This window comes from Anguilla rostrata, chromosome 1, assembly GCF_018555375.3.
Source record: "Anguilla rostrata isolate EN2019 chromosome 1, ASM1855537v3, whole genome shotgun sequence".
NCBI lineage: Eukaryota > Metazoa > Chordata > Actinopteri > Anguilliformes > Anguillidae > Anguilla > Anguilla rostrata.
In genome coordinates, this window is record NC_057933.1 from 64788993 (window position 1) to 64815043 (window position 26051).

General features: G+C 41.2%; 1 protein-coding gene across 1 annotated transcript; it reads left to right on the top strand.

The window, feature by feature from the left end:
* The first annotated feature begins 6902 nt into the window (after positions 1-6902).
* On the top strand, positions 6903-15667 carry mios (missing oocyte, meiosis regulator, homolog (Drosophila)). Its single transcript, XM_064349536.1, has 11 exons — positions 6903-6983; positions 8103-9472; positions 9760-9858; positions 9994-10248; positions 11482-11651; positions 12448-12513; positions 12826-12984; positions 13643-13795; positions 14082-14286; positions 14508-14637; positions 14880-15667. Exons 2-11 carry the CDS (start codon positions 8164-8166, stop codon positions 14968-14970), a joined length of 2637 nt encoding a protein of 878 aa, XP_064205606.1. The 5' UTR covers positions 6903-6983; positions 8103-8163; the 3' UTR covers positions 14971-15667.
* Positions 15668-26051: the final 10384 nt, after the last annotated feature.

Below are 26051 nucleotides of genomic sequence, written 5' to 3' on the forward strand. Positions count from 1 at the left end.
TTATGAGGCTTGTTCTGTATAGTCACGGAGGGCGCAACCTCATATAATTTTGTTGTCATATCAAGAAAACAAGGGAAAGTGGGAACGGTCTACACTACAGCATCTGCTGCCGAATAGCGAAGTTTTTAATTTATTTTATTTTTCGCAATAAAAAAGACAGCGCTACCCGTTATCTAGTACTACCTTCTAGGATTTCTCATGTTAATATTCTTAGAGTGTTGCGTGTCGTTTGAATGTCGTTTGTACTATTTTAAATAGATGTCAGTCGTTAGAACTAATATCTCCTACTTTCTTGGTCCAATGGGACAAGACAAGTCAATCATCATAACCACGTTCTTCATTGTGAAATTGTACATTTAAATTCAAATGGTTGAGAAGTAGACTTTAAACTTCAGTTGGATACATTTAGAGTTTAGACAGATGATTTACAGGTTCAGTGTTAAAGCACAAGTATGTTGAGCATGTTAAATACACAAGTTCAATCAGGAAACTTGCAGTAAAACACTTGGTTGTACAAGGTTGTGTGACCTTTCCCCTGTCCTTCAAGGGATACCATCTGTCAAAAGTATAACTGGCAAACATAATAGCAGGGGGTGGGCATGTAAAACAAGCACTGCATTGACCTAGTGGAAATCGGGTGGGTGAGCTTGTAGGAAAGGAGGGGATTCAGATCAGTGAGGGAAAGGTGTCGGCAGAGCTGAATATTTTTGCAAAAACATTGACTACTTTACCTGATATATGTGCTTTACCTAGATTCCTTCAGTTTTCAGCAGGTAAAAATATGTAGAGAGAATTTCAATACAATAGAAGGGCAGTAGTGACGTGTCTGTATGTAATCTTGCACATAATTAGTATGATATTTAAAATACGATGCATTGTGCGCATCGTAATGCCTCTGTGCGCATTAAGGGGTAGCAGTGGAATATGTGTGCATGCTGTATCACTGAGTTGACCAGTTGGCGGATAATCCATGATGGATAATTTATTTCTCTCAATATCTCTCAAAAATGTGCTTTTTTTCTGTTAGCTGTTAACTTTTAGCTGTTAACTAAGATTGCTTTCACTTAAATTCGAATCCTTTTTCTTCAAGAAAATAGTACATCCACCATAATCTCTTTGTGTGTGTGCATGTGTACATGCGTGTGTGAAACCTAATGTTGTTGTGAGTATTTTTTCCTGTGTTTCATTTTTGCCAATATCATGTGGGAGCACTGAAGCTTTGCAAACATTGAATTTGAAATGGCCAGCAATTTGGCACATAAATGATATGAAAAATTATGCTGATATGCTTTCACACATTCACACAATTTTGCTTGAGAAAATATTGCAGGATCTTCTTGGCTAAATATCAATGTGTCAATGTGACATGCCAAAAAATGTGTAAAACAAAATGTCCTATTCCTAATGAAATATGTTTCATTATGTTTACAATATCCCAAGCCATCAGCAATTTTTGTTTCAATTAATGTGCATTTATGATTAAAAATATCTGACTTAGATTTAAACTTCAGTAGTGCCAGAAGCGTACGAGAGTCTTGCCACTGGTAGCTGCCAGCTAGAAACACTGAGGTGATTCTTTACATGTTATTCCTTTACATAGTACTTTCATGTGGTTTCAGTGTCTGAGACAAGCTTTCAGAGACAGTTAAAGTGTACAGTGACACCAGCATGTCGCCTGTCACTGCCCACTTTACAATTTTAAAAGATGCTAATTTGGGTTGAGAGCGAGAACACATAGGGGAGGGTTGAGGAGGGAGGGGCGATAGAACCAGTCAGTAATGCTTCAAAGGCGGAGCCGGCGAGGGGAAACAAAGAAAGAAAGAAAAAGTCCTGTGTCTGTCTCCATTCTGAATTGGGACCCACCAGAGATCAAGCTAGCTGTAGTTGCTATTTTTATTATAATGTCTGCAAATTACTTTGAATCCTTGTTTCCTAAAGACCAGCAACAGGTGCTGTCCTTATGCATTTACTAAGTAGGAAAATTATTCAACTGTATCATCTTATTTACTTCCCTGGTTAGAACCACGCCAGTGATCGATGACCATGGAAAGTAGATGAACATTAGCTAGCAGACCATAATTGAATGGTTTAGCTTTGTACAATCAACTACTGTACAGAAGCAATGTTAACAAAGCTCTGATACGGACACACCAAGTGAAACCCATGCTGGCCACCTCAGCTATAATTATAAAATGACCTTAGCCTACTTGCTGCATTTGAAAAAAATAATAAAATGATAAAATAATAAAATTAGAAAAGACTAATGTTACAATTGGAAAAGCTATGTATGGTTATAAAAACGAGTCTAACTACTGTACCTAAATCTTAATGGACTGCAGGCGTTTTGAAATGAGCTGGGTAATTTGTGCAGTCATATTAGCCTACATTATTTTCTAATAACCGGGACAGCCCGAAGGGGTTTATTCCACTTATATACAACGGGTTACCAACAATGACTATATATGGTTACTTTTGTATTTATTGATTTTCATATATCCTCTCAAACACATTAATTAACAGCAGAAAACATGCACACGTTGTAAACAATTTGCTGTTTTATTACTTTCTCGTCGTCAATTCCATATAGGCTAATCGCAAAATGACAAGAATAGAACGAAAACTCGGACTTGCGTGAAAATGTAAATTAGTAGTGGTACAGCCACCGTTTGCTTTCCTTCGAAGTTACTGCTAGCCGAGCAGCGAAGTGTGCCCTCCAGATGCGAACCATGCACCATAAATAAGTCCATAGTCTTCCTGGTCTTTTCGTGGAATTGAAAAGTGGCAGTAAAATTGAGTAAAATTACGGCAGTCTGAAAAAGCTAAAGGGAAGATTACTAGAATTAACCTGTTATTTTACCCGGATAAAAAGTGCGGAAGGTGATTTCCAGTTTGCTTGTACTGTATCACCAATGTTAATTATGCAGAACTACCGCATACCTCACATAACTGTATCAAACGTTTTGAGTCAATTACAACGGGCTAACAAAGAAAATCCGGAAGAAAATATTCAGCAACCGAATTCATCCGTTTGAATGTTTTGGTAGCCTACGTAATATGCTGTCCCAGCACGAATGCTTAGCATTTTATAAAACGAATACTAAAGCAAGAAAAGAACAGAAGAGCACACGTTATAATTCCAAGACGTTGACAGGCTATAACCAAAAGTAGGCTACTGCGCCGCATAACATACAAGTTTGATTTGAAGTTATTATGAAAATAAATTGGTTTGCCGCTGCATATTTTCAAACATGGCGGGTAATGGCGGAAAATAAATACAACACAAATGCTACGAGTACTCGACCAATCAGAAATGTTCAGCGCTGCAAGCTCCACCCAAAAGGTTCCTGTACTTTCGGAAAGTACTACCCCTCGAGCAGGAACGTTTTGGGGGGTAAAACAAAGCCCCCAGAACTAAATTTAGACCCTAGTTCCTGCGGTGGAAACGCACTGAGTTCCTCAAAAGGTTCCTAGTTCCGGGGTATAGTTCCTGCGGTGGAAACGCGGCTAGATCAGTTGAATTGACAATACTGACCCATCAAGTGGGGTGGAGATAGGACATTGATTTGCTTATGCAGAAGTAGGTTTTTACCTACTTCGGCAACACGGATGTGGGCTGGGCACCAGGCAAAATGAAACTGAACTTTTCCCCTTTGGGTGGCAGAGCATGGTAGTTTTTTGCACAAAATGCGGTGACTTAATTAAATTTTTTTTTTTTTTTGACTAATGTGATGTATCAAATGGAAACAGGATACTACTAAAAAAAATGTGATTTTGTGTTTATTGTCCCTTTAAATGTAAATCAAAAAGTGTTTGTAATTCAGTTGCAGATTAAGTTTGCTGGCTCTGTGCTTCTATTTTGTGGGTGGATTTACGATTCATGTGTATTGAGAGGAAGCAGGGTTTTGGCTACAAATGTCTTTTTTAGCATTTCTTTCCTTGTTGGGAAGTGGAACATGAATGTTTTTAACATTTAAGGCCTCTGCTGTGGACACAAATGGAAAATACCTACTTTTTTCACTCAGGGGTTTGAGTCTAAGACAGAAACAGTTGCCATGCAGCAAACAGTTCACAACTAACCATAAACAAAGATTAGGTTGCTGTTCAAGCAGCCTCTACTTTGGAGAAGCCAGAGATTCAGGGAAAATGCAAAGGGAAACATCTCATCACATTATAAACGTTTTGTGCATACAAAAAAATGTTGCTGAATCACTGGGTGAGCTTTCTTGTAATGTAAGAATTTACAATAGGGGAAGCTAGAGAAGCGTCTTGATTCAATTTACTGTTACTGAGGACAGAATGAATGAAAAACAAAATGAACAAAATATTGTTTCTTGGTTTTTGTGCCTGTGCACCATGTCATTTCAGCAATTACAATGACTATCTATGACACACTATTCCTGATCTCCACACAGTACTCAAAGGTTGGAAAAATGTTGCTTCTGACTCAACAGCTGCAGTATTGTGAGCAGTTCTGACAATAGTGGTGATTGTTAATGCACACAGTCCCTCAAAATAACAGCCACAGAACCAACAGACTGAATTGCCAGCCAATAGTCTTTTTTCAAGAGCAAATATATCCTGATATTACTCTGAGATACTTTGTCAGTACTCAGCACATACGTTATACCCATGCAGGATTTGTTATCAAAAACTTATCGCTGTCACTTTGTCCATGTTCATGACTTGCTTTCTGTGACCCATTTGCACTACTCTAAAGAAGACAGTATGTCTGTTAATGCCAATTTGCTTGTTTAAGATATTTTGGAAAATGAACTTGCCAATTAACTTGCAAATTATGCAAAGGCATACTAGAACAAAGAACTAAAAAAACCTGGTTAAAATTTAGTCTGATTTAGTTTTGTATACTTTAGCATGTATTACATGTATTATTAATATACATGTATTACTGTTCTTGAGGCAGGGTCTGAACATGGCCCATCAAGCTGTCAGTGCTGTAGTGTATTTTATGTTTTACATGTTATACAGTAAGGTGTAACTAATTATCCAAACATGCTGAGTTAAAAAAAAAAAAAAAAAAACATCCCCAACTGCATTACTGCAACAACTTACTGGAGGACTTTAAACTGTCACTCTACTAAACACTACAGCTAATATCTGAGGCACTTTTTAAGTTGCATGTCAGTGACTAATGGGTAAATATTTATGTATGTCTAGTATATACTGTATATTTCAAGTTTACTCAGTAACCTTCTCAGTAAGTATGTTGACATTAAGTAAGCCTTTGATTTGCCGATTTTTCTTGTCAAAGAGAATGTTACAGGAAGGATACCTTCAGAAACCTTAAGTTCTGATTGCATATATTTACAGATTTTTTTCTGCTATCTCTACTGACAGTTTCGAAATCAAGATTTAAAAAAAATAAAAAAGATACAGGGACCCACTGGAACTGAGTCAGCTTACCCTGACTGCACACTGAGATTGTCTACTGGTCTAAACTAATCTGGAATGTCAGTCAGTCACAACAAGGATTTGAGGCTGAAATGCTCTAGTCATGTAACCACACCCATGATGGTGAGGTCACAATAATGAATGAATTACCCAGCAGTCAACTACAGCCCTTTTACTTGTGATTTACAGTACGGCTCCCTTAACTGCATGAGAGCAAGCCCACTTGCTTGGGTATCCCAAGCTTTATTCTCATAGCAGTGTCAGCTCAGACATTTCACACATTCTGTTTATTTGTGAGACATATTTCACGCAAGCAGTTTTGCTATGAGTAGCATAAAAGCTGCATATTTCTTTCCATGTATTGAGGTTCACTGGTGTACTTTAACACCATTAAGTCAGCAGTGGGCTTCCCACATGGCTGCCCAAAATCATTTATGCTATAGACAGCATGTATGCCTGCTGATTGGATGTAATAGCACTCTGAAGCCCCTTTGTCGCACTGGAAACAATATGGTGACCCTGCAGCAGCCACCACATCAGGAAGGTTTCAGGGACGCTGGTGATTCTCGGCCGTGTGTGAATGCAGCGTCATGTGAGAGATGAGGCAGGAAACTCCAGCCCTCCTCCTGCTCCTCTGGCAGCAGTACTGTTGTTTTCATGTCTGTTGTGCGTGTTGATTTAGCACAGCCTGTCTGCAGCACAAGCCATTCAGGGGAAGAGAAGCAGGCCAACACAATATTTTTTCTTTCTTTTCTGAGGGAAAATAACATCATTGTCAGTGTGCCATGCACCACCAATCACACTAGAGATGTTTGACAGAAAATCTTCTTAAAATAATTTTTTTAAAACTTTTAGTTTTAGGGATGTGCTATATACATAAACCTTAAACTAATTTAATTGAAGTATGTACTATACATTTTTATAACTGCCGCACCACCTACATGGTCTATAGACATAATGAGTAAAATGCAATATTACTGTGCAAACAAGAGAGGTAGAACTGCTCTTGAACATGTAACTATGTGTAGCAATGCCCCAAAAAGAGTGAGTCAGACAGGGGCTTGGTTTATTTAGGTTATGGAAAAGTGAGCAGAAATAGAAGGGACTTTTAACTTTTCATATTTAAACTATTGGAACAACTGAATTCCATGCTTTTATTGATTGTATGTATTTTATTGCCTCTTTTACTTTTTGTTGTGTTAATTTTAATACTTTTTGATGCTTTCTACGTTTACAATTTATTTGTTCTTTTAATTCATTGTGAAGCACTTTGTGTTCCACTAAGGTGTATGAACTGTGCTATATAAATAAAGGATGATTGATTGATTGATTGATCTTTGCTGTGCATTCATACACGTTCAGAAAGTTATTTGCCGCCCCCTTTTGGACAATCCTTTGGAATTTCGAATTGTACTCCAAATCGACAGATGGCGCCAAATCCTAATACTTTGATAAAGTCCTAGGATCCTTTTGTACCCGGTCTATATTTTGGACACAATTACGTTTCCGGGGAATTATTTTTGTGCGGCACAGTAACAGGTGGAGGCCTTTTTCATTGACTAAAACCTAATTTTGTGAGTAACACGGTTTATAACAGCGTTGTATGTTGTGAAATTAAACATCATATAACAAATTATTTTGATGGATATATGTGCATACTATTGAGCTACAAAGCATTGTTTGTATGCTAACTAGAGGAACGGAGACTGAATGGTAGCTCGCTAAATGCACCAACTTTTGTTCGCTAACGAGCTAGTTTAGTTATGGCTAGCCAGTTAGCATTCAGCGGGTTAGCTGTTGGTTGCTATTGCAATGCAAGCATGAAATAAGCCAACTAGCTCGCGGTATCCGCAACATTATGTGCATTACATTTCCTAGCTTGTCTACGATATTTTCAAATGGTAAATTACACTTTCTAACAAGCTATGGGACGCAAGCATCGCACATGCCTGTTTTACCAACAAGCCAGCCAGTCTCGACAGCCACTTAGGCGCAAAGGATAGATTGTTTACCTTCAGCTGGCTAGCCAGACTGCTAGGCAATAACAATTGCAGTCTAGATTGTAGATAATTTCTCTTTAAAAATGTTAGTCGTTGTGTTGCTAGTGGTAACTGTACTGCAGCCAGCTAGTTGGCTAACTCACGTCCGAACCAAGTGTGTTAGCTGGTACTATAAGATTGAATAATAGAACTTAACGTTGACAGTGTTCACAGTTCTTTGCATTTCTTGGGACAACATTAATATATAACATAGGTGTCTTATTTCAGTGTCACTTCGCTCATTATGCAATCAATATCATCATGTCTTGTAAGGCGCACACAATTTGCTTTAAGAGATTTTGTAACCTCATACCTCATGGATCTGAAGACATGTTTTCCTGTATTAAATATTTGGTTTAATGTCGTTATTATTTAGTGTCTTTATTACATTTGTCGGCTTAGCAGATGACTGTATCCATGCTTGTCACATTTTTTGTAGTGTCCATGTTTCAATATTTTCTACATTGCTGGTATTGTACGTTGCTGAAGTGTAGAATACATCATTGTTCCATGTGGGAATTGAACCGAGCAACCTTCTAGTCACAAAGCCTCATGCTTCTGCCCATGTTACATGGTAATGCATTGAATTGATGTTCCAATAAAATGCAAAATAAAAACAGGAAGTATAATTGCGCACCTTTACTGTTTTCTCAGATACAAAGATGAGCCTTTGCAAGAATTCCTTGGGGATAGCTTCTATTTTTTAAGTTGCATAATGAGTGGCTCCAAGCCCGATATACTGTGGTCTCCGCATCATGTGGACCGCTTCGTCATCTGCGACTCGGAGCTCAGCCTGTACCGGATCGAGTCCGTGGGCAGCGCCGAGACCAAGGCCGGGGTGCTGCCGCTGTCCGAGGAGACGGCCGCCACGCTGCTGGCCATCAACTCGGACACGCCGTACATGAAGTGCGTGGCCTGGTACCCCAAGCACGAGCCCGAGTGCCTGCTGGCGGTGGGCCAGGCCAACGGGCGCGTGGTCCTCACCAGCCTGGGCCAGAGCCACAACACCAAGTGCAAGGAGCTCATGGGCAAGGAGTTTGTGCCCAAGCACGCTCGCCAGTGCAACACGCTCGCCTGGAACCCCAACGAGAGCAACTGGCTGGCGGCCGGCCTGGACAAGCACCGAGCCGACTTCTCCGTGCTCATCTGGGACATCAGCAGCAAGTTCGCGCCGGAGGCGTCCGTCGCCACGGAGAAGATACGACTGTCAGCCGGCGACGCCGACTCGGGCCAGGTGGTGACCAAACCGCTGTACGAGCTGGGCCAGAACGACGCCTGCCTGTCCCTCTGCTGGCTCCCGCGCGACCAGAAGCTGCTGCTGGCCGGCATGCACCGCAACCTGGCCATCTTTGACCTGCGCAACACCAGCCAGAAGATGTTCGTCAACACCAAGGCCATCCAGGGCGTGACGGTGGACCCGCACTTCCACGAGCGGGTGGCCTCCTTCTTCGAGGGCCAGGTGGCCATCTGGGACCTGCGCAAGTTCGAGAAGCCCGTGCTGACCCTGAGCGAGCAGCCCAAGCCGCTCACCAAGGTGGCGTGGTGCCCGACGCGGACGGGCCTGCTGGCCACGCTGACGCGCGACAGCAACATCGTGCGCCTGTACGACATGCAGCACGCGCCCACGCCCATCGGAGACGAGACGGAGCCCACCATCATCGAGCGCAGCGTGCAGCCGTGCGAGGGCGTCATCGCCGGCTTCGCCTGGCACCCGTCCTCCCAGAACCGCATGGTGGCCGTGTCGCCCAACCGGGCCATGACTGACTTCACCGTGTTCGAGCGCATCTCGCTGGCCTGGAGCTCCACCACCTCGCTCATGTGGGCGTGCGGGCGCCACCTGTACGAGTGCACCGAGGAGGGCGGGGCTGGGGCCGGGGGCGGGGTCGCGGACCAGGACATCGCCACCAGGATGAGGCAGCGCGCCCAGTCCAGGTACGGCCACGACACTGTCCAGGTGTGGAGGAACCACCTGCTGGCCGGAGGGGACGACCCACAGCTCAAGTCCCTGTGGTACACCCTCTATTATATCCTTCAACACGCCGCTGCAGATTTGAATGTAAAATTCAAACCGAGACTGGAGCGACGGTTCTTTTGAAGTGAGCTGTCTGTTGTTTTTCCACACGTTCGCTGATGCTAAAGCAGCCCTCTTTCTGTTTGTTATCGTTTGGAGGCATCTGTAAATTCCAGAACATGTGTGCACTGAACAAGAATGCAGGGCGTAGGTGGCATAATAAAAAGGGTTTTGTGCTTCCACGATAAATATCGCAGTTATTTTAATGGTCGAGTGTTAAATTTCCTATGTAAGTATCACTTATGAAACAGTACACTGAAGATCTGGAGCAGAAGCAGCAGGGGAACAAGCAGCCTCTGGTGTATTCTGGCATCAAGAACATCGTCAGGTCCTCCTCTGGTGAGTGAGTTTGCTGATTTAACTCTAATGAACGTCCACTTGGAGCTTGGCTCACCAGTGGAACGAGTTTGAGATTTGACCTAGCCTGATGCAGCCGTCTCCCCTCTCCCACCGGCCCAACGCCGCCCCCTGCAGGCACGACAGAGAGCCGGCGCTGCTGGAGCGGCTCGGACAGGCAGACGGACGCGCCGCGCTTCCACAGCGAGGAGCGGAGTCTGGCGCTGCAGCTGTGCGGCTGGATCCGGCGGGGCCCGGAGATCGACGTGGAGCCCTTCCTCAAGTCCCTGGAGCAGGAGGGGGAGTGGGAGCGAGCCGCCGCCGTCGCCCTCTTCAACCTGGACATCCGCCGCGCCATCCAGATCCTCAACAAGGGCGCCTCCTCTGAGAAAGGTCAGCAGCCTCGCCCAGCTAAAGCTGCTTACCAACTTAAACCGGGCTTTCACGCTCCAGTTAAATCTACACCTGTGCGTGTCATTAAAGAGCCCACAGTCTGACACCTCTTTGTCTTGGTCAGAGCTTCAGGTGATGGCAAAAGAACACAGAAAAGTCATTTATTTACTTTGTCTGGTGGTCTCATTACATTGGGAGTGCCTTCTGACTCCTATTGACAAATGTTTGGATACTTGTTTTACACTCTAACACTGTACTTACAGAATGTGTATTTTCTGCTGGATTTTACCTGGGGGCATTCTCCTCTTAATCTGCAGTACCACCCTTCTTCAGTTCTCTGTAGTTTTAACTGTCTGTCTGTAATAGTCGCCAATTTAGGACATCTTTAACCACACTGTATAGCAAAAGATTGTATTTCCTTTTCTTGGAAAAAAAAGAAATTTGAGTTTGGGAAGAACAGAGGTCCACAATCACCATTTTAACATTGTATTGATCAATAAAAATGATTTCCTTTATTTGATCGCTCCACGGTCGTGGTTAAGTTACAGTTACGTCACAAACACTTCTGAAGGACCTTCTGAATAACAATGTCGGTGAAATACCCTGCCCATATGTTATATAGCTCTCTGTTTGTTTGTGGGTTTGACTAAATGATTACTCCACAAAACTGCTCACATCTACAGTAACAGGGTGGATGGTGCGTGTCACAAGATAGCTGCAGCCCTTTTCAAAGTCCTCTGTGAGTTTCTCAATCTCTTTCATGGAGCAGGCGTTGAACTGCTTTGAAGCAGATCCATTGCTGTGCGGCTCAAGTTCAGAGTAAGGGCAGGTTTTCAAACTATTACTGATATCGCACCACTCCTTGCTCCTATGGCAACTCGGCACATTCTGCGAGTGTTGCCTGGTAATGAATGGCAGTGGTAGTAATTAGATAGAAGGTGTGTACACAGGGCTGTAAGTGCACTGCCTGCCACCCTACTGTAATTCAAGCCTTATGATCCCTGCACGGAGAGTCTCTTAATACTGTGGAACACTGCTGTCAACACGCCCGTGTCCTACATTAGTCTGTGTGTGTACTGGTAGCACCCGTGTGCTACAGGCCGCGCTGTATGCAAGAAGTAAATGATAAACATCCTGTAAAGTGAGCTCCCACCGAAGATGCTGATGTCACAGATGATCGGCGGCTCGGTGAAGCATGCGAGCCGGACTCTAACCCGTGCCTCCCCCTCGCAGGGGACCTGAACCTGAACGTGGTTGCCATGGCGCTGTCGGGATACACAGACGAGAAGAACTCCCTGTGGCGAGAGATGTGCAGCTCCCTGAGACTGCAGCTTAACAACCCCTACCTGTGCGTGATGTTTGCCTTCCTCACCAGCGAGCCGGGGGCCTACGACGCCGTGCTGGTGCGTGGGGAGGGCGAGCCTGCACCGGGACTTCAGTCTGGGCTGGGATGGGAGTGTGAACTGTCCTCTCTGAGACAGAGACTGAAATACGGGCGCCTTGCTTTGGGACAGACCTGTAGGAATAGCCTTTTTTGAGAAGGCCCTGTCTATTAGCATGGCTCCATAAGGAACACGGTGTACATATACATGAGTTGCATATCATAGCATGCAGTGTGCATTGTGATACTGTGTTAAATAAATCAGCACAGCAGTGTTAACAATAGGCCCAAAGAGTGATTTTTATTTCTTTGCATTTCCAGGAAGCCATAGGGACAAATGACAGGAAGTACAAAATGCAGCATTTTTTGCTGTTTGCCCCTTCCTCGTATTATTCCGCAGTATTTCCCTGATTCAGTTGAAGGAGATGGTCAAGCGGTAGGACTAATGAGTCAGTAGAATCAACTGTTTTGGAATGTTGGAGGTTGAATTTAAATGGGCAACAAGTAAGACAATTTTGGCTGTTTAATCACAGATATCTGCTTAAAATAATCGATGTAACTAGATGAGCAATATTGTATATTGACCAAAAAAAATTATATTTGGTGCATTACTTTATGTAAGAAGTAAAGGAAATGACTCTACTCATTGTTAGTTTGGCTTTAGAAGGTGGAAGGTCTGTTATTGCAGTGTATAGAGTTCTTACTGTAAATTTTGATTTTCTGTTGGGGTGTGGGGGTGGGACTGTAGCTCTGATTGAGGGCAGGTTCCTGTGAACACAAATGGCTCTGACTCCATGTTCTTCTCTTCCTGTCTGCAGTATGAGAGCAGTGTGGCAGTCAGAGACCGGGTTGCCTTTGCCTGTATGTTTCTCAGTGACTTGCAGGTGAGATTCTTGGTCCGAGGAACCACCCGTTTTCGTTTGAAAAAATGAAAAACACCTCCACGTATCTTTTCTTTGTTGTTAATTCTCTTTTCTTGACTTAATGGATAAGAAATGTGGGGAAAAAAGCCTTTCCTCTGGCTTATTAATGTTTGGTGATCCCTTCAGCTATCTCAAACATATTTAGATGTTTAAAAAAACCCATTAAATTCACTGTAGGTACGAGAATGATTACATGCCCTAGTTTATCACTGTATGCAAACTGAACAGTATGGGAAGTGTCCTGACCAAAGCTTTTTGATCTGTTCTGTGCAGTTGCCCCGCTACATTGAGAAGCTGACCAATGAGATGAAGGAGGCGGGGAACCTGGAGGGCATCCTGCTGACGGGGCTCACGAAGGACGGGGTGGACCTGATGGAGAGCTACGTAGACAGAACCGGAGATGTGCAGACCGCCAGCTTCTGCATGCTCAAGGTAACTGGCTGGACTCTCTTGTATAGTACAGGTAATTCTCTGCCTAGCTCATGGAAAGCTGTGGACCAGGTGGTTTTTCATAAGGGCACTTATTCAGTGAATTCAACAAGCTGTTTTCTTGTAACAAGCACTCGAAGTACACTTCCCAGGTGAGTGTTAAAGGCAGAGTGAGATTGTACTGGGTTAGACATGGATAGGTACTTCTGGTCTAGTATGTAAAAGTTTATGTTTAATAGGTAAGTATCTTTAGCAGTATCCTCTCGTGTATTTTTTGCTCAAAGAGGGAAGTAAAGTGCTTACCAACCCTGGTCTCTGGGGCCACACAGTACATGCACATGTTCATTCCAGTGGAGTTTTTCTGTGAAGGACCTGTGCTGTATGGTGGTCTATTTGAGGAAGGTACAATTTCTAGAACTTCATAATTGGGTTCCTCCAGCCAACTGGATATACTGTTAAATGTTGAACTTAATTTATATAAAATGTAATTGCTATTTAATCTAGACACTTCTCCCCGGAAATACTAATATTTGTGGATCATGTAAATCATATCAGCCACGTGAGGGTATTCGGGGAACAGCACAAACAAAGCTTGATTATTTCCGGAGGTTTCCGTGTGGGATTTGACGTCGTCCCGCTCTCTGTCTCTCGCTCTTCCCAGGGCTCTCCTGGGGAGGTGGTGAAGGACCCGCGCGTTCAGTGCTGGATTGAGAACTACCGCAACCTGCTGGACGCCTGGAGATTCTGGCACAAAAGAGCCGAGTTTGACATCCTCCGGAGCAAACTGGACCCCAGTTCCAAGCCCCTGGCACAGGCATGGCGCTGAAGCGTGGTTTAGCCCTGTGGATAAATGATGCAGTTTGACTAAGTCCCACGCAATGATTTTTTGCGTGGTAGTACAGTTTGTCATGTTTGCATATTGTACTCGGTTTAAAACGTAACAAGGGAAGTTTATTTTCTATAATCCCATGTAAGTAGAATATCAGCAGTTTGTAAATGTAGATTTGTTAATGCTGTACCCAAGAAGGGCATTTCTTGAAGTCGCTGAAAAGTGTAAATGAAGTTCCTGTTGAGATGAGTGAACGTTTCACCCCCGTCAGGTTTTCGTGAGCTGTAACTTCTGTGGGAAGTCCATCTCCTACAGTTGCTCGGCGATGCCGCACCAGGGGCGGGGCTTCAGCCAGTACGGGGTCAGCGGCTCACCCACCAAGTCGAAGGTGACCAGCTGCCCGGGGTGCCGCAAGCCCCTCCCCCGCTGCGCCCTGTGCCTGATGAACATGGGCACGCCCGTGTCCAGCTGCCCAGGTACTGATGGCTCCGAATGCGCGCATGCACACACGCACACAAACGCACGACGGCTAGCTGCACTTTCCTTCTGTCTGCTAGCAAAAACTCGGTATCAGTGCAGTGTTCTCTTAATATGGAATTTGCAGTGTAAAAGAATGCTTTTAGCATTTTATCGGTTTGAAAGTTTGAAATATAGTTTCAGGTTTTTACGGCTGATTGTCATCGTTGCTTATGTCCAGGTACAGGCAAGTCAGACGAAAAGGTGGACCTCAGTAAGGACAAGAAGCTGGCCCAGTTCAACAACTGGTTCACCTGGTGCCACAACTGTCGTCATGGCGGCCACGCGGGGCACATGCTCAGTTGGTTTAGGTGAGCATCATTACCTGTTACGTGCAGATATTTTCTTACCTAAATTTAGATCATTATGCTTAAAGTAAAGCAGTAAATAAGTAGTGCTCCACTTGAGACAAATAATAAATTCATACACACGTGGACAAAAATGAAATGAATAAATGTCTTTATAAAAATAAAAAAAAGAGTGGCATGAAGGAACAGGGGCGTGGCTTCTTAGCTTTGCTGCGTGGCAGTTCACCGCTCCCCGCTGCCCACAGAGACCACACGGAGTGCCCCGTCTCAGCCTGCACCTGCAAGTGCATGCAGCTGGACACCACCGGGAACCTCGTGCCTTCCGACAGCGCCTAGAGGGTCCGCCCGAGGAGTCCTCCCCCTCGCCCATCCCCCGCCCCCCATCCCCCGTCCCCCGTCCCCCAGCCCCTGTCCCGGGCACCGCTTGCGACGCTGAGAACTCCGGAGCTTCCCGCCCAGCTGCTGCGTTTCCTTCAGCGGACCGGCTTTCTTCAGCAGGCCGCTTCCTCGGATGCACAAGGGACAGAACGGCGCTGGCTGAGACAGCCCCCGGGCGGTTTAAGGGGGACACGCTGGCCAAACACAAGGTGTCAGTATACTAGCATCATATCCATGGCTACTGCTCGGTTTCGCACCGTTACCGACATTTTGAGTTGTTTAATGACAGATGGGTTGTCAATGCTGCAACAATCCACGGCTGTGAAATTCAACAGGTGCTCTTCAGAATGGACTGGACATTAATATGAGACTTTTTGGAAGCTCCCCTACTTTCATAACCTTCCATAACACTCCGAACCTTTTTGAAGCTCACCTGAGCCTTCCTCAGGGTGTGGTGATGAAGGCTAAAGGCTTGGGTGAACCCCTTATGAAGGCTCAGGTGAGCTGCAGTGCGTTCGTGTTTTTAAACCTTTTTACCATAGTGGAATGAGGACTTAACTTAAAACTACAGTGGAGTGCTTCGGACCCCTTTTTTGGTATTGTAACCTGTTGCAAGGTTATGCAAGTTGGGGAACTAAAATTTTATTATTTTTTTTTTAAATCTCATTTTCAGTTTGATCAGTGCATTTGCTGTCCACAGTATGCCGTCAACATCATATATACAGTGGCTTTTTGGTCATTCCTTTTCACAACACGTTAAAATCCGGATAGATTTATGAATGTATTATGCAGTTTTGTTGCCAAACCTAACTAAACATGACATTTTGGTGCTTATACAGCTAATGCCCACTGATGCAGTGGTGTTCCATAACTTCCTTTAGTTTTGGATGGTGAGTGTAGGCACTGCTTTGCGTCAGGTTTTGATTGGTCTGATTGACCAATAAGCCTATGAGAGTCTCAGCCTATTTGCTGTTCGGTAACAGTAGGTAGGTGTTTTTTTTTTTTTTTTTGATGAATTGGATAGAAATGTGTTACTGTACGTGTGGGACAGTTTTTTTCACCAATATAGTCACACTGACAGATTTGCAAACAATTGTGGAATACTGTTGGCCCCAGTGTTTGGTCCACAGTATATTTTGAGATACTTTAGAAAATGTGATATGGAGCTAGTGGAATGGGAAAAGGAGCCAATAAATGAGAGACACCTGTCAATCAAAACCTGGCTGACATATGCTTCACTTTCCACAGATATTATAATCAACAGTGTAATATTAATCATAATTAACACATACTAAAGTATAAGTAACACATACTAAAATGCACACTATAAGTTATGGTACATTTCTGTAGCACAGGAATTTACATTGTAGAAAAATGTATTTTATAAAATCAGAATGTTTATGGGTTTGATCAAAATAACCATATTGCTATCCTCAGGATTTTTCCTTTTGAAGCTTTTTGCAATCAAGGGTACAAACAGTGGTATTTATGACCATATTGCTGTATGTCTGTGTTTAGCAAAAAATAATTTTAAATTAAGTATTTCTTTTAAATATATAGTTTTCTGCCATATTTGCATATGCACATTTGCAAATACTGTGAAAATACTAGATTGGCTTTTGGAAGTATTGGAAATAAAATGTTTATATATTAAATGAATAAAGCATGAATACTGTCTCGTACACATACATTCACGCACTTTATAAGGTAGGGGTGTTGATTTTACTACTTTGATATCACCCTGTTTTTAATCGAAGCACTGACGTGGTTTAATGCTCCGTTGCATTCAGTCCCACATACGATTACTGATTACATTTCTTTTAATACTTTTAATTTTGCCTCATTTAAAAAAACAAAAACAATGACCAATACTAAAAGTTAAATAGTCTCATATTTCTTCAATTCTTTACATATTGGAAAAGCCTTTTGGGTAGATATTGGAATTTAGCATTAAATTTAGGCAAAAAAAAAGATCCTTCTTGGGTCATATTTGTCATACTGCTTCTGTAAGAATTGATTTTTTCCATCTTTTGTGCAAGTCTGTTTTCCTGCCTTGGATGTGTATTTGGGCTGAGATTAAAATTAGCATTGGTAATGTGCTGTGACATGGTTGAAGGAGTGCAGTTAATAAGCATGTTTCCTGTGGCACAGGTGACTGCGTAACTACGTAGTCCTTTTTCCATCTCTCGCTTGGTGTAAGTGCATTCATTCAAAGCAAATCTTAGCCATTTCTATTGCCACTATTTCCAGTCCCATTTTTCCACCAGTTTGTTGCAAATTAACAGTAAGCAGGATGAAGCCTGTTGTTTTCAATAATTAAACTCCCACATAAATGTCTTTTGGTGAGTCTTTCACCTTTTCCCTTGAATTAGGGTTTTTAACAATTTTACAACTTTTTTTCCCCAGCTGCCATTTTGTCTCGATACAAACTGCTTTATGATGTTAGACAAACTACCTAGTTGTTCAACTTTCCTGCCTACCTTTCTGTCAGTCTTTTGAACTCATTATATTTCTCACTTGAGGGATTAATTATAAAAGCACATCCTTCCAAGGTGAAAATGAAACCCAGCTGTTCATCTTCATTATTACCATAACAACATGTAAAAACAAATCTACCCATTCATACATTATACTCAAGTAAGTCTTATAAGGTTGAGTGAAATCAAAGCACTTACAGCATACTCAAACATGATGTGGTGAAAACATATGAAATGCAAATGATTCAGACTGAACAAAATGAACGAATGATCCCTGAGAACAGAGCAGGGATTCAGAAGCTACAGTGGGCTGTTGCGTGGGGTCTGTCCTACAGCAGTCTGAAGCTCAAGAGGTCTCGGGGAGAGTCACTTTTACTCTAATTTTGTCTATGGTTGTTTTTATCAAAACTATCGGACCACAACCAAGTTCCCACTTTCTCTGGTTGTTTTCACAAAATCACCTATAATACCTGCTCAATTGATTATTATTATTATTATTATTTTATTATGTTATAGAGAATTGTGTATTTTGGTTGATTTGATACAGTATTCTCTCCAAAGGCACATGCATTTATTTGTATGCATAAATATGTTTAGGCAGTCACTTGCAGTAGTTTCTCAGAATTTATATTTGATGTTGAAAGATGTTTGAAAAAAGCGATCTCAAAAGCTAATTCTGTAAATATGCAAGGGCAGGTTGAAAATGGGGAAGAAATTACTGGTAGGCAGGAAACTCCTCTCTCTAGTACAGAGCAGTGTAATTTTTGTTTCATCCTGTTGCTGTAAGCTGGAGCTGCTCTTTAGAGGAACGGACCCAGATGGTCAGATACTGCGTGTTGCTCTTGGCTCACGCTCGCGGTTCAGAGGTGACTGTGCAACAGAGCCAGCGCAGTTTCCTCACGATCAAGGCTAGGAGCCATTCAGCAGAGCGCCGCCTGCACAAACACTCAAAGTGGGCCGCGGCGCGCTAATCCGAACTGATGACCGACGCGCTCGATTGTGTCATCCCCATTGTTTCAGTTCAGATAAAGCTCGTCTCGAGTGCGGTAAGCCAGAGTTCTTCAGAGCTTACAGCGGCGTGCTTTCGGAGACACGCTGTTTTCACTGCGCCCGGCTTGTACTGAAACGGAGAGATTTCGGAGAGGCTCGCGAGCAAAGCCAGCGGAATGTGGTCGAGCGGAAAGCTGCTGTCGCTCTCATGCTAAAGTCTCCTGCTCAACATTTGGTTATCCAGTCCAGGGTAAAGCCTGCCAGGGGAAAGGAGGGGGAGGGAGGCCCTGCTGAAAAAGGCCATTTTCACACTAGACGGGGGAATGAGGTTTTCGGTTTCCATGTCCTGACTCATGCAGTAGTTTGTGTGCTACACTGTGCAGGGCAAAGACTTTCCAGCAGAACAACACTTTCCAACAGAACCATAATTTGCACCATAGCTATGAATAAAGAAAAAGTTTATACCAACCACTGTAAGGCAAAATTCATAATTACAGTTGCTACAATGGTCGAATGAATGTTTTTCTGTTTATTTCTATGCATTTACTGTTAACTTGCATTCAGTGACTCGTTTAACAAATACAACAAACTTGTAACACAAAAGATAAATTAGATTAACAACATAAAAATCCCTGTATCATTTTATTCTGTTTAAAGTTCTAGACCATGTTTATATCCAATTTCCTAAGGCTTGTATTAAAAATGGAAATCAAAATGGAGCAAGATGAAAGTAGTAATGGGTTAGAACAATTCATGCTAAAAATTAAAATTTGAGTATTACATGTCAGTAATAACTTCTGTGGGAGGGAGAAAGACAAAGTCAGATGAGCAAGGATCATGTTTGCTTGGCTGTTTTTATTACGATACAGCACGCAGAATGATGAGGCTCATTTTGTATACTTAAGTTTGGGGTGTAAAAAGGACTGAATACCTGACAGAACTGTTGCTTGATAACCTGCAGCTGACATTGAAGAGATCCCTCTCAAAACAAGCTGGTGATGTCACAAGCAGCTGTCTGTAGTGTGGGAGTTGTTTTTTTCTGTGTGGCTGTGCAACTGGAGACTGATGACGGGTTGCATTGTGCTAGTGACTAAAAGCTGAATTACAAAGGGACTCGGTGGTCAGAATATGCTAGTCTGCGTGCTTTGCCTTTTCTTTCTCGTTGCTATTCTACAGGAAAAAGATACGATGAATAAAGAATTTGTACAAATATTACATTAAAAATAAAATCTTTTGATGCATTTAAACTATTATATGCTCCAGGTTCTTATTTTGAAATCATATAGCATATTTCGTTGCCAGTACCTTTTTTCATTATATTTTATTTGGCTATTCCACTAATTAGACTCATTTTGTAAGTCACTGTGATTCACCCAGCAATGGACTGCTCCTAAAACCATAATTTTAATCTCCATGAAATTTCATGCATCATGTCCACATGTATAATATGGAACTATATGTCTATAGTGACACAGAGCTGTAGCAAAGCTGTACCTCTAAAGTACAGCATGTTCAGTATGGATTATGTAACCTAACATGTTTGACATCACCAACAACATAAGCACAGTGCTGCACATCTTGTCTTATTTAATGCAAGCTGAAGAAAAATCTCATTTACAGGTCTCACATTGAAACAATAACGATTTTCTTCCCCAAACCCACATTGCATCCCTCAGGGAACTACAATAATGTTAATGTTCTGAAATAGATATCGCATGCCCATTAGTCATCAGTGAATCTGTCAATGAATTACAATATCACATTTTCCTACTTGAACATTGTGTTGATTTTCAATATGCACAGCTATAGCCTCGTTATATTTGAACAGGATCCTTTCCCCTCAGATGCTCATACTCACATTAAAGAGGAATGCATAGCCTGACATATTCAGTACTATGCCATCAATGACAAACATAACAATAAAAACAAAATTCCTTTTCATTTCAAAGTAAATTCAAATATTTAAAAAGTCAGATGTTTCATTTGAACACATATTCTGTAATAACTCAGTAATGCAGCGCCAGTTGTTACAGACAACACAAGTTTCCCACATTATGCTTCAGTCTTGGTTGTTTTTGGCAGTGGTTCCAGCAATGCACGGCTATTTCTGGAGGATGTAATTGGCAGCCATATATCAACGTAAAAGCTAAATAATATAGACTGTGTTCTCTGCACTTCTCTTTACTGAAAAATCTAAATAAGTCACCACTGGCAGAGGTCCTGCCTGTAAGGCATAACTTAAACAGATGGCTGTTGTGGAAACCATTACATAACAAGATATTCATAAAAACATAATTTAAGAAATGTGGGAAACATGACCCATCCTACCATCATAAATGTTCACAGTGGGAGTGAATTTGCACTCGGTGCAATGACGGTGTTTCTCTGGATAACCTATTCCCTTTGGAATCAAAATGGTACATAATTCATATGCAGAGCCTTAGGTGTTCTGTCCATTCTTAGCTGTAGGACAAACCTCATAACATTTTGGATGCTCAGATGACACAAATCACAAGGTTGTGCAGGCTATTGTAACTACCCAGGTTGGAATATATTGTTATCCTTAGTACATGCCTGTGTTAAGGGAAGCTTGCTACTGTAGTGCCTGCTTTTATAAAAACAGGCTGTTTTCTCAAGGTGCCATTTGGAGTTCAACTCATGACAAGGGATGCCTTTTAGGAGGTCTGACCGAAGGCCCACGTCTGTTTACTGTACCTAACAAACTTCATAGCCTTTTGCAAAAATTTCGTAGAAATTTCATTGATACTACATGGCATGCACAGACAATTCTACATTAATAAGACTTTTCCAACTGAAGATATTTCAGGTCTCTCAAAAGAAATAACACATTATATGTATTAGTGCACAAAAGGTAAATTAAATTGGAGTGAATGCAGATACTTTTTCATTGTACATTTTATATGTGTATTTGTATATATGGTCTCTAACAACATTCTATCATACTTGACTATTAGTCTTGTCTGATTAGTAATATTGGACGACAAAATTATTTTCCAGTTATTGTGTGTGCCGTAACTCTACTCATTGCATAAAAAACTGTGAATAAAAACTTGGTTATTTACCTATATCAAGTATGTGTGTGTTTTGGCCCCGAGGCAGGGGGTGAGTTAGAGGGGTGGTGGAGGGGGGGGTCTTTGTGAAAAATATTGCTTGCGGCCAGGTTAAATTTACAGTCTGGGCTTTTCTTTTTCTTGTGGGAGGAGGGAGATTGCAGAGGAAGCCCTGAAAACAGCAGCTGCTCACCCCTTAGACAAGCCCTCCAAATTGTTCCCGCTAATAAGAACTTCAGCTGCCAAGGAACCATTGATTCAGAGAGGCGAGAGGCCTTCTGTTTTCTCCCGCAGCCAAATCCAGCCCTAATTCAAAAATGTGCGTACTACACATCAAAAACGTGATGCATATTCAGGCTCAGCAATGTTTGAGGCTTTTTGGGACTGGGATGGGGGAGAGGAGGAGCTATGAATGATCTTGCCTAAAGAAATTGGTCTTTCAAAATGAGTTTTTTTTTCCCCAAAGTCTCTTTTTGCCCCCATCCTTTCCTGCCTCAATTCACACAATTCAAATAAGCGAGAGGCCTACCCAAGAACTGACGCAATCACTTAGTCATGGATAGCTTTGAGACTCTAGTAGTCTGCTTAATAAAGCTACTGTATGCTGGAAGGATGCTTTAATCCAAGCTTCATACATCATATTTTCTTTACAAATAATTTAGAGCATTTGTATTTCAGTCTTAAAGAGGGGCAAAATATATGCAACGGTAAATGAAAATGCAGCATATCTGTGCAATCCTCTCGTAATTAGTTATCCTCCAGATGTCCTGATTAGAGAGAGCTTATGGTATTGGGAAATTAATAGAGAAAGCCAGAACTGGTCTTGTGTTCTGTTGTGCCTTTTGGGGATTTTGTTACTAAGTCTCAGGAAGGCCTTAATACTCCCTAATCCATTAATGTGATCAGAAAACCACTCTTTAAATACAGATAATCCACATTATTGACCCATTTGCCTCATGAACAAAGTAATACTTTTCTGAAACCGATAGATACAAAGAAAAAGGCATTGCTTTCATGCTTTCATACCTTTTTAATGATCAGAATATTTTGCTATCACCTTGAATCCTTATTTACAGTACATATATTTTCCGATAAAATTGTGGAACACAGATTGCGAACAACCAGTGTCATTGTACTGTAAGTGCATGAAGGGGCAACACTACTCCACCAAACCTGCAGAATAATGAAACAAAGCAGAGTTGAATAACAATATTTACAAGTGATACCAAGAGAAACATTCAATATGTGAGAAGGAAATGATTTTTTTTTACTTATTAATTTCCATTTATTCTGTTTTTAAACTGTTGTCATGAGTTTCCTTCTGTATATAATGATGGAAGGTGTTTTGTGGGCCTCATTACAAGAATATACCCAGTATTTTTGGTACTTAAGCATTTTTTCATTTGGCTTAGAGACCTTAGAGTGGTGAACCTTTTAATTGTGGTTTCTTCAAGCTGAACTGCAGTACCAGATGACAGGAAATTTGGGGGTAAGGAGGTGAGAAAAAGGCTGTCTGATTTCTGAGCAAATTGCTGCCCCTTGTTTCTATATAAATCACATTCACTGTTTAGGTTGCATATTTGTGAACTCTCTTTGGCCTTTAACTTCGACTACACATTGAGCTTGCATTAGAAATGAGTACATTTATGAAAAAATTAAGGGATTCTGTCTTTATTTGTCCACTATACATCACAGAGTGGTACAGTAACTGCACAAGTCTGTTTTTTTTAGATGGCAAACCTGAAGAAAATATCCTTATCTTCATATACTGTAGTATAGTTTATCATTAGTGACACTACCATCATAACTGAAAAACGTGTGGGAAACAAAAATACAAAAATAAATATTTTCATTCATCCAGAATTCCATACCTGCAAATATTGAAAACACACATGAACTGAATTCTGGTGAGAATACATTTGCTGGCTTACTTACTAATAATGTGTGCAGATTAAAAAATTGTGAAATGTACTTTTTCTTGGAAGCATAGATACATATAGAGAGACAGTCAGTGCTAATTCAACGCAATGTTACACAAATCCTGTTCTTTTCTTTATTCTTGAGGCTATTGCAAGGATTTAATACTGTGGTTATGAACATTGAACCACCTGAAAACTGATTAAAGTGATTATCCCTTACAATTAGCATATTATTTAGCTAATTATGTCCCTAAAAACAAATCGTAACCAACCAAATTATGATTTTAGATCCACATTTAAAGATTAATGTTTTAAAGATTAAAGATAATGTATTAAAAATCCAGTAAATAGACTTTTTAGACTTGATTGATTTTAGTGTGTGATTCATTAAGTGTGTATGTGTACCACTGTCATGTATATTTGCTGCTAAATCATAAACCTAGATTTTGCTGCCAATGCTAAAATGCTGCATAATTTTCAAACACTTTTACAATTTTACAGTTTTATAATTAGATGGCAGTCTGTTTACCAACATAATCTATTTCTATAAAGTGTAAATATTAAGAACCAGGAACCTCAGAACAGACAACAAAATATGTTGCTCTTTCCTCCAGGCCAATGATTTGTCCGTTGCTTTACATTTGCCTGCAATAAATGAACCAATTAACTTTTTTAAAGCTTAGATGCATATTTGGTCCCTCTTAAAGTCTGAGGTGGCAGTGGACTCAAACCCTCTCATCCATGTTCAGTGTATTTTCAAGAGAAACCACAATGACATATTGATGTTTGTGTATTATGCTGAGATTCTCATTTGGTAGATCGCCACATGTACGCTCAACACAAATGAAAAACAAAGAAGCAATAAAACAAGCAAGAGAAGTTATTTTCATTATCTTCCATCAGGTAGCAGATGCATGTTTTAGTGATACAGTGGAAGTTTTTACCTCAGATGCACGAGCTAAAAGATATGTGCACAGTTTATTTGGGTCACTGGTTGGGGTTCTCATTGTAAACTTGACAAAAGAAGCTATTCTCTGTCCTTATGACCACCCAGACACTGTTGTCTCGTGACACATTTGTACCACTGATGGCACCAGGTGGCCAGGACTGGCCAACAGGCTAACAGATGCCATGGCTGCTTGTGCAACACTATCGAATATACCATATGGCTGTAGCATGATTTAATACTTTGTATTTATTTTAAATACATTTTGAATACTCTAATATATTCTGCAGAGCGCACCCATGCTGCAGACAGGCCAACCCATATGTAAAAGCAGAGGCAATATTTGGCTGCATCAGTTACAACATTGCCCTGACATGAGTGAGATACAATATTAACTGTGCAGACATGCTGTGTTAACAATATTACAGTATTAACATGAGATTTTTGTGTGTATATTCACTTGGGTTAGATTCCATATTTAGAACTTCTCTTTGATGTTCAGCAGACAGTTTTATATTTAGAACGCATCTGCTGTAGAGTATACTGCTGAATCACAAACCTACAAACGTAGTAGTGGCGAGGTAAGTCATATTGTCCACAGGTCATATAGTCCATAGGGCAGCTAGCTGATTTTCAAACCATACACAAATCGCCCTGCACTGCAAGTGGTTCATTCAAACAGGAGTCAAACAGGTGTCCATATAATTGTGGCCATGTAGTGTACATCATCTTAATAAACCATTTTATATGACATTTATATAACATTACTGACTAAAAACACGTATACACATATGCACATATGTAAACTCTGTATCCTATAGCAGATGTTTATAAGTATTACTTGTGTTTACATATTAAAGAATATTTTCCTGAAGAATGTCCCACTGAAAGAAAAAAGTTAAATCATTGACATCTATGTTGTCCTCATATACTTCAGTTCTACAAGTGATTAAAGTTCATTTATAGTTCCTCTTCAAAAAGAGAAATTAAGCAAAGATAGAAATAATAGCCTTGTAATATGAACTGATTTTTCAACATACAGTGTATACTCTCCCTGAAGAATGAACTTACCGGTAGATCAGAATTATGTTTCCAAATCCTTTAATGCTACCTTATGAAAAGTTGCCCAGCAACTTGGTGTCACTGTTTGAAAATAGAGACATACAATTGGTTTTCATAAGAACAATGGTGGTAGCAGGACAATGTCATCAAAATACCAGAATATCGCCAATCAGACGTTCTACATGGAGTCAGGAAAATACCTGCTGTCCACTCGAAGCTTTGCTACAACATGTATGGTTATGGAGAATCTCAATACACTCAATTCTGTAAACATCAACAGGAAATGCTGCTGTGAGGAATTAACTAAATTATTGTACTTCAGTGCACATAGAAAGACACCGGGAGGACAGTTGCATGTTGACACATACTGTTTCACTATCAGTTAGACATACATCCAAAAGACTTGGAAGTAGCTTGGACAAGTACATCTGCCAAATTAATCAATTTTAGTTATATAATGTAAAATGTAAGCATTTTGTTATCGTCTTGTTCACCTATTAAATTCAACAATCAAACCACAAACAACAAAGTAGCCTACTTTCATGGGTGCCGGAATAGGGAGGACACCAGGATT